General features: G+C 40.5%; 2 protein-coding genes across 2 annotated transcripts; one reads left to right on the top strand and one right to left on the bottom strand.

Annotated features, from left to right (window-relative positions):
- Nucleotides 1–340: 340 nt before the first annotated feature.
- On the top strand, nt 341–3832 carry LOC124051640 (eukaryotic translation initiation factor 4E-binding protein 1-like). The gene is made up of 3 exons (XM_046375211.1): nt 341–673; nt 3223–3417; nt 3523–3832. Exons 1-3 carry the CDS (start codon nt 544–546, stop codon nt 3549–3551), a joined length of 354 nt encoding a protein of 117 aa, XP_046231167.1. The 5' UTR covers nt 341–543; the 3' UTR covers nt 3552–3832.
- Nucleotides 3833–4485: 653 nt separating this feature from the next.
- Nucleotides 4486–7077, bottom strand: LOC124051637 (nodal homolog 2-A-like). Its single transcript, XM_046375209.1, has 3 exons — nt 6771–7077; nt 5502–6277; nt 4486–5364 (listed from the first exon to the last, which is right to left on the bottom strand). The coding sequence occupies exons 1-3, from the start codon at nt 7075–7077 to the stop codon at nt 5212–5214; spliced, it is 1236 nt and encodes a 411-aa protein (XP_046231165.1). The 3' UTR covers nt 4486–5211.
- Nucleotides 7078–9311: the final 2234 nt, after the last annotated feature.

Consider the following 9311-nt stretch of genomic DNA (forward strand, 5'->3'; position numbering starts at 1 on the left):
TACAAAATCATAAACAAAAATCACATAATTATCAAAGGCAAACTTTGTAGAAACACATGGCAGCAGTTCCACTATGCAGCCCAGGTGCTGTATTATCGATGTGCGATTTTATGAAAAATAATCTAAAAATATACAAATTATGTTATAAAAATTGGCATTTCAATTTATTTTGATTTCTCACATGAAAAGGAAGGACGTGATCCTTATCATAATTATCATTCTTATTTTCTTATAGTTTCAAAGCAAATGTATTCTTCAAGTATTGTCTGTAGCTGAGAGAGAGTGAGAAAAGCCTCAGATGAGGAAAAACTACAATTCCCAGGTGTTGTGACGCCCCTTGTCTTCAGCCAATCACAGCTCTTTGCTGTGCGTGTTGTTTTGAAGGAAGGCCCAGGGTTGTTTTGGATGTGATCAGACCACGTGGAGAGGAGAGGTAACTTTTCCGCGGTCTGACAGTTGCTTTGCGGCTTTATAACGTCCTGCACACTGTCCGCCACACTCGAAGCCACTTTCCCCACCTGTGTCCACCCAGTTTTGTGAGACATGTCAGGTCAGACTACCAAGAGCCGGGACATCCCGGCCATAAGGCGGGTCACCGTCCACGATTCCGCTCACATGCCCCAGGATTACTCCACGACTCCAGGAGGGACTATGTTCAGCACTACGCCAGGAGGTAACTATGGGTGATTGTGGAAAAAATGCAATCAAACGTAACTTAAATCTTATCAAGAATAAGAGTATAACAAATCAGCAATACGAGGAGAAATCACATAAAGCGACAACTGAAGACAAACTGACAAGAAAAAGGTCTGTAAACGTGAGGAAACAGAATTTAAGTGCCATTTAGAGTAAAGGTGGAAGACCGGCATGGGATTTTTAATAGCATGTTGAGCTGGAGACATGTATCACACAGTGAGTCAGTTTGCTGTGTGGTGCATGTGTGTGTGCCATCATTGAAGTGGGTCAGTTTTCAGTTTAAAAACCACACCTTGGTTTTCACTTTTGTGACACTACAGAAACAGTGGAAAGTTACTGTCAGTTAAAACATCTTTTTACTTCATTTTATTTTGAGCGAATTCCTTTTAAAAGTCAGATTTATTCTGGCATGAACATGTGTTCATGGTAAAGGGAACAGACTTTAGATCCTGCACACAGTCCTGTTCTGTTTTCCTGTAAATGTTTGACAGTCTTGGTTGTTTTCTGGAGGCAAAGGAAACTTTTTTCAAGCAGATTCAACACCCGAATCCCGCAGTCCATAACTATTTCAGTGCACATATTATTGTTTTCCTTATAGTCAACAGAGAGCATCTTTTTTCCTACTTGCATTGATGAATAGTGTCTGTGTTTGCCTGTTTCCGATTGGACCAGTGGAATGATTATAGCACTAAATTGTTTTCAGTAAACATTATCTCTTTACACCTCGTCTTCTCCTCAAAGGCTTCATCCACATTAATTTCTGACGGCTACCTTCCTTCTTTGAATCTTCCTAAAGATGAACCCTGTTGATTACAGACTGTACTCGTTGCATTAAGTTTTATGTTTATAAATGCTCAACTTTGCACAGCAGACTTATGTATTCAGTGTCAGTAGCCTGTAGTTATGGATTACTTACAAAATCAAAGACTATATTGTCAAATATAGGCCTGCATTCAGTCCTATCCTATTTATAGACCTGTTATTACAGCTGGCTCTTGTTCAGCTGCAGGAACATGTTTACTAGACGGGGTTTCCACAAGGTCACACTGTTTATATTATAGAAGAAGAAGGAGCTAGTAATTGCTTTGTATGTTATAAATGAAACACATTTTTTCCCTGGATACATGTGTTACTAAAAAAACCCCACTATTTTAGCTTTTTGCGAAAGAAGGAAATTGATAATAGCCAGAACTTCAAAATTGAAATCACAAAAAAGAACAATTAATTCAGTCAACAGATAATATCAGTAGTGCTCGGCACTCAGAGCGACTGACAACAAAGACTCAAAGTCAGTCTCGCTCTCATCAACACACTGAGTTGTCTGGTCCATTTATTCAGTCTTTTACTCAAGCAGCCATAAGCTTGAGAGCTTGAAGTGTTTTCCCTCTGCAGTCGTGAGAAAGGTGACGGCGAGTCCACATGTCCACCCTAACTGATAATGTGTTCTATTCCCACTTGTCAGGTGGGACAGATTTACACAGAATGGGGCCAGTGAAGGACGGTCAGCGTAAGCAATATGGATGACGTGAATGGAACGAGAACACACTATAATGACAAAAGTATACAGACGGGTTGTTTTTTTGGGGTTGGACTCGGCCCCTCACTCCCAGTGAAGGGAAATCTTAATGCTTCAGCATACCAAGACATTTTGGACAATGCTATGCTTCCAGCAGTTTAGGGAAGGTGCTTTTCTATTCCAGCATGACTGTGTCCCAGTGCACAAAGCAAAGCTCCATAAAGACATGTTTGGATGAGTTTGGTGTGGAAGAACTTGACTGGCCCACACAGAGCCCTGACCTCAACCCCATCCAACAAATTTGGGATGAAGTGGAATGGAGATTGTGAGCCACGTCTGTGTAATGGTCAGGGGTCCCAATACTTTAGTCTATATAGTGCATGTGTAATGAAAGTTAGAATATATTTAAAGATATTTGAGAATATTTGCTTAAGTTTTGGAAGTAATATCCTTTCGAGTTTCCTGGACAAGATCAGCCAACATATTCCAATACGTCCAATACTGTATAAAAGTTAGCCTCATAAAAAAGAACAGTCTGGCCTTTGAGGTTCACTGCATTCAGTGCAACACAATGAAACAGTTAATAAAATTCTTCATTGGTAGCGTGTGTGTTTATGTTGAAGTTGCTGCTCAAATTTGTTTAATTTTATTAAATTTAATTTTTTTCTCCTCTCTTGCTGTATTGCTGCTGCTAAATTTTCTTTGGCTTTTACTTCATTTTTTTCCTTTCCTTAACTGAATACTAGTCTCAAATGTCCGTGTTAGCTGCTGGATTTGATTGTATTTTCCACATGTAAATATTACAGTATGTTTACAAATGTTAAATGTCAAGGTTAGCAAATTCACATTCATTTTAAGTAAAACTGACACAAGCGTTAATTAGTGTTGTCTCCTATTGTATTTACTAAAGTAAAGGTGCAGTATGAACACAGCTGCTGCAAATATTGATCACATGTCATGTCAAGGCACTGACAGGTAACTCTGGTTTCCTTTGATGATGTCGCCTGCAGGTACCAGAATTATCTATGACAGGAAGTTCCTTCTGCAGTGTCGCACGTCCCCTCTGACTCGTACGCCTCCCAACCTGCCCGACATCCCGGGAGTCACCAGCCCGCTCAAACCGGATTCCTCTAGCAACACGAAAAAGCCGGAACAGACACCCAGTAATAACGCCGACCACAACCTCCACACAGAGGAGAATGCAGGTAAATAAGTTCAAATATATTCCTAAAAAGGCAGTTTAGCTGCAGTGTTTTTTTTTTGTTTCTGTAATACTGAACTGTTTTTGTTTGTTTGTTTGTTTTTTGTAGAAGATGCCCAGTTTGAAATGGACATCTGAAGAGAGGACAACAATGATAAAAGTGAATTCCAGCATTGTTATTGTTTTTTTTTTTGTTACTGTGATTAACAAAATGATCAGCTGAAATACGCTTTCAGATTTGTTTTGAAAGCAAGATGGCATTTTTTTTATAATGCTCAATATGTGTTAAAATGTTGTACTCTTATGAAAAAAAACACTAACAAATGCATAAAATTGTTTTTTACTTGACTTTGTATGACGTGTGACATATTTGGCATGTGCATCAAAGCCTTGGTAAAATTAAACCTTTAATATGGTGTAATGTAACGCATTTGATGATTGTAAACACAGTGCTTTAAAATATTTAGTGTTATACAACTAAATTACTGAAATTCAGCAGTCTTAAAACTGACAATATTTGGAAAATTAGCAATATAAATATTGGGGGCAGCAGAAACAAATTGTAAACGCAACACTGATATTAGCAGCTTTTACACTGATGTAACAAATTTGATTGCAAAATGTTGCTTATTTACACATTCAGCAGACACAGAGCAACGTTATCATTGATATGCAGCTGTGTCAAAGTCAGTGTTTTTAGACTTCAGCTAAATACAAGCTAAGTAAATGCTTTACTAGCTAACATTGTGGTCTGTTGTTTGGTGGCGGACAGGTAGTTTAGAGTCTGTTTTCTTAACTTTTTGTGCCAGAACTACCACCACGTAAGTTAAGGGGAACTACAACAGACAGTTCTGGAAGGTCTTGTCGAAAAGCTCTTGTGATGCTCTTTAACAGAGGTAGTGAAGCTAACCAGAGGTGAAATCAAAAATATAATCAAAAATATTGTTTGAAAACGCTTCTTCTGAAAACAACACTCAGGTTCTTATGTCTTAGCGTGAAAAGCATGGATGTTACTTATGACATTAAAATTGGCTCCATGCCATTTATGTATTTCAGTAAGTCTCCTCAGTGAGGCAGCTTGCACAACACCAGGATCTGATCTTACCATAAAAGCTGAAGGGAAAGGGAGCAACTTAAAAAAAACTCTTACATACAAACACTGTAATAAAAACCAGAAAACACTTTGTTCAAGTTAAAGATAAATTTATTGTATTATTGCACATAGTGTATACAAAGGGGGTCAATGTGACCCAAACATCTTAATAAAGTTGAAGCGCTTACACCATTCTGGAATTTGCATTCATCATTTGACATTAAAAAATGAAGTCTTTAAGCATAAAACAGTTTTTACTTCTGTTTTTGTGAATCCTCTGTGCTTTAGTGCTTTAGTGAGTGACCGCATTGTGCTTTTGTCTTGAGCTTGTTTCATCTTGACTGGATCAAACCATTGCCATGATCAGTCCTTACAAGTTTGATTTATAACTCATCACTTGCAATCCAAGGCACAAATTTGGTCACCTGATCTTCTACAACAAGTACCAACAATTTTAAAACTCTTTAATTTTTTAAATCCATAATTTAGAGAGGTGTGTCCAGGATAGTCTCTCTCTTTCATGTTCTGCAGCAGCAGCAGCCTCTGTCCCAGCATCAACCTGGACATATCCGTAAAGTGCTTGTGGACATCCATCCACTTTGTGCCTCTGAGTGGCTCGGGTCTGTGACTGTATCAGACCCCTCTGGGCCTACGGCTCGGTGGTTCCAGTCTATCTGTCTTTTAACCAAAAAGTTTTCAGGTGTCTCAATGGCAACCACACTCCTCCACCACCATGTTCTCATGATGCCTCATGACCATCTTCCCATTCTCGTAGTACAACATGGAAAGCGGTGCCAGGCGGGTTGGCACACAGGACAGACATGGCACTTTGTCTGGGTGGTGAAGTTTCAACAGGCTCTGGAGAAAGAAAACAGTGGCACATTAGAATACATCTCAAAGGTATTAGTGAGTTATTAATAGCTAAATCCTCTTGGAGCAAATACTGTACAATAGAAGTTAAGGATTTTGTCATGGTGACAAAAATTCAGTCTTACCTTCATGTATGCATGGTTGGTTGGGGTGAAGGTTGCATCCACTGGTGTAGGACAGCTCCCGTCACAACGATAGGCATTGTACCTTTTGGGATAGACAATCCACTTGCTCCAGCCAAGCTTCTCAAAGTCCACCCACATGTCCACTTTCCTGCAGAGAGAACCCTTCTCCTCTGTGGACTTGCTGGGAGGAGCAGCGTCCACCACTCTCTGCCTCTGCTGCTGGGTCTTGTGGTGCCTCCTGACTCTGTGGCTCCTCGTTCTGGAACTAGACCCAGCTGCCACCCGCTCCCTGTCCAGGCTTACGTACTTGGAGTGCTCGGCTGTGTGGATTAGTGTTGGCATTCGCTCGCTGTTCGGGTTCTGTCTGGAGAAAACCACCATCATGACCCGGTCAGCTGTAGGGTGTTGTAGTCCCTCCTGCTCCTGCTCTTCTTGCTCCATCACCTCAGCCTCGTCCTCCTGCTCCGTCATCTGTGCAGAGTGTTCGTGCTGCAGCCAGCGGCGGAGCATCTCTGTCACATTGAACACCTTCCAGGAGGAGGGGGAGACCATCGAACTGGGGTGAGCTCTCAGCCGGCCCAGGAACAGCCTGTTCTCTGGACAGTGCATGTCGGGGCACTGGTCCCTGTGAGAGTGGTAGATGTCCACTGAAGCTCTGGAAGACTCTGTGAAGGCAGGCAGGCGGATGCGAAGTTCAGCCAGTTGGATGTTGTCGCTTGCAGACATGGAGGACATGTCGAAGGTGACAGACCACCTCTTGCCAATCTGCTGGCAGTCTGAAAGAGACAAAGGTAAAGAGAACTGGTTAGCATTTTTTATGACTTGTATAAGAGAAGGCACTTAATTTACTAACACACTTGACTTTTTCCAGCAAGACCAGTTCCTCATAACTGATGACAATAATATTGCAACTCTAACAGATTTTATCCCCAGTGGAAAATTTAATAACTGTTCAAATATATTCATCAGGCGAAGTTTGATTAAACAAATTGTTAGACTGCTTAAAATAAATGAACGCATAGCTGTGCGGGTTTTGCGGGTGTGTATAATAGGAAAGAAGCTCGCATAATGTTTACATGTTGCTAAAGCGACATGCTGTGGCATTCAGTACATTCACTTTAACATCTATATATTCTCTACAATGTTTATATGAAGCCATATCCAATGTGTAATCCCTAGTAAATCAAACAAAGTGCACATACACCGCATGTCTCCAAGGAAACCTGCACATCCAATAAAAGTTATTGTTTTCTAATGTTTAATACTTACTCTTAGCGACAAGGCTGATCACAGAGTCGGAGTCGTGCAGAGCGGGGTTGTCCTCTGACCTGGTGTGGCTCACGCTGGCAGCCGGAGTCCGGGCCCGGTCCTCGGTCAGCATGGTGCGGTAGAGCTGCATCATGTAGAGGGGCAGCCTGCTGCTCTGCTGTCGCTGCACGGTGCGTCTAGAACCGCCGCCCTTACCACGGAGCAGTGCGCCAGGGTGAATCCCTGGAAAGGGCTGCGCGGCGAGACCCACAACCAAATCCACAAGGAGAAGAAGCGCAAAAGAGAAATCCACTGTTAGTCCCATCATAGCTCCCAGGTATGGTGTTTAGCTTCCAAATGCTCCAGGTGAGATGCTGGGCCTCAGTTTTATAATCACACACCTCTCTCCTGACGTCCTTTGAAGAGATCTGTCAAACTACAGATGGCTGAAGGGCGTGTGTGATCCACGGGGGCGCTCAAAGAATTAAATGTGACAAGCTTGTTGTGTATCGAAACTAACCGGTCCTTTGTAGTGGCAGAGGTGTGAAAACTGTAAAAGCCCACGACTTGTTACTGTATTGTATAAAAGAGATCCCTTTGAAAAGAACCCATGACGGTAACATTAGTTAAGGAGATTAGGAACTGCACAACTGCGCAGTGATTAATGGGACAGCAACACGGGAGTTAATCAGAAAAAAATCACTTTCTGTAGCACAGGTCGTGACCTGTTAGAAGACTGATGGGACATAGCGATGAAAAATAAAGAATCAGGGCCGAGTTAAGGTCAGCATCTGGCACAGCGCTAATGCAGAATAAAAAGAACTTTTGATATTTTCCATGCTGCGTTTTAATTATTGGTTAATTTAGACCCACGTTTACTATGTAGGCCTAAGTTTCAACAGCACGATCCTGGCACGAAAGGTCTAGTGCGCATGTCCATACATTTTGTTTAAGTTTAATTATCTTTAAGATAATTACATTGGACTAAATAATTGCATAGGACAATAAAATTGTAAATATTTAACAAGAATGATGTTGGTGATGGGTTGAGGCATTCTGTTTTTTTTAAAGATATAATTCATTTAATGTTTGTTTTCAGTGAGTTTGACAATAAATAAATAACAACAATAACAAACTAAACAGTAGAACATCTGAATATTGTCAATAAATAAATGATCTCTAATAGATACATATTAAAAAGGAAAAATAAGAGTAATAAGTGTTAAGTGGACATTACTGAAACAACTTGATATTTCTTTTAACTTTTCCTTTTTCTTTTAACATGTTTTCTATAAAAGAAATCTGTGGTAAACTTTTGAAAAAGAAAACTAATGTTTTTATGAAGGCAATGGCAATAATTTTATTCCTTGATACATGGTTCTCAGCTGTTCTACAAATCAATATTTATGTGATTTTGAAAATACTGTACATAAAAGATGTCATGCACCACCACCTGATTCTTACATGCTAATTGATGGCAGCATTGAAAAGACATTAATGACCTTCATGATTGTTTCCCATCCCAAAGTCAAACTGCACACTTGACCTCAAAAGAGAGAAAAAAGAGTTGATGGCCCACTACAAAGCTTGGATTCTTTTTGATGAGCACAGTGTGTGAAAAGAATAAAAAAAAGAAAAGAAAAAGTTCCATTTGTATTAAATTTATCCTTTGAAGATTCTTCATTATCACCATTTCAAACAAACCTTTGTTTTAAGTTATAAATGGGGTTTTGGGTGATTGGAATGAAAGTAAGGAACATCCAAGCTTAATACAAAAAGGAATTATAATATCACTTGAGAATGAATAAAATTTAGCAGGATCATCAAGATAATCTCATTTTACAAAAACATATATTTTAATACATTTAAGTGTACCAAATGCAAAAATTGTGAGCTTGTGGCAGCATCCGAGGACACTGAGCATTTTACACTGATGCTACAGTTGAACAGTGATGGGACAGATGGATCCTTGAAGAATAACAGACCACTGTGCTGGTCCTCTCAGGATAACTAGAGGCAACAATGTCAAAAAGTTCTACAAGTTATGGCCATACTGCCACCTAGTTCTGTATGCAAGGTTCAGTTTAGTGGCCATAGTTTGGTTCAACCATAAAAGTTAGAACATAGGAAATAATAACTGGTAATATATAATTGTGGCAAAATCTGTCAAATTTGTCTTAAAGCTATGCTCACATCCCCTTACATACAATGATGTTTCTGTTGTTGAGGAGTTACTGGTTGCCGTAATCATTTTTCCTCCCTGTGCTGGCCCTGAAGAGATGTTCACAATACATATTAGCATCCATCCATCCATTCTATACCTTATCCGTCAGGGTCGCGGGGGAGCTGGAGCCTATCCCAGCTGACTACGGGCGAGAGGCGGGGTACACCCTGGACTGGTCGCCAGTCAGTCACAGGGCCAACACACAAAGACAGACAACCACACACTCTCACACTCACACCTAGGGGCAATTTAGAGTAGCCAATTAACCTAATGTGCATGTTTTTGGTATTGTGGGAGGAAGCCGGAGTACCCGGAGAAAACCCACGCAGGCACAGGGA

This window comes from Scatophagus argus, chromosome 20, assembly GCF_020382885.2.
Source record: "Scatophagus argus isolate fScaArg1 chromosome 20, fScaArg1.pri, whole genome shotgun sequence".
Classification (NCBI taxonomy): domain Eukaryota; kingdom Metazoa; phylum Chordata; class Actinopteri; family Scatophagidae; genus Scatophagus; species Scatophagus argus.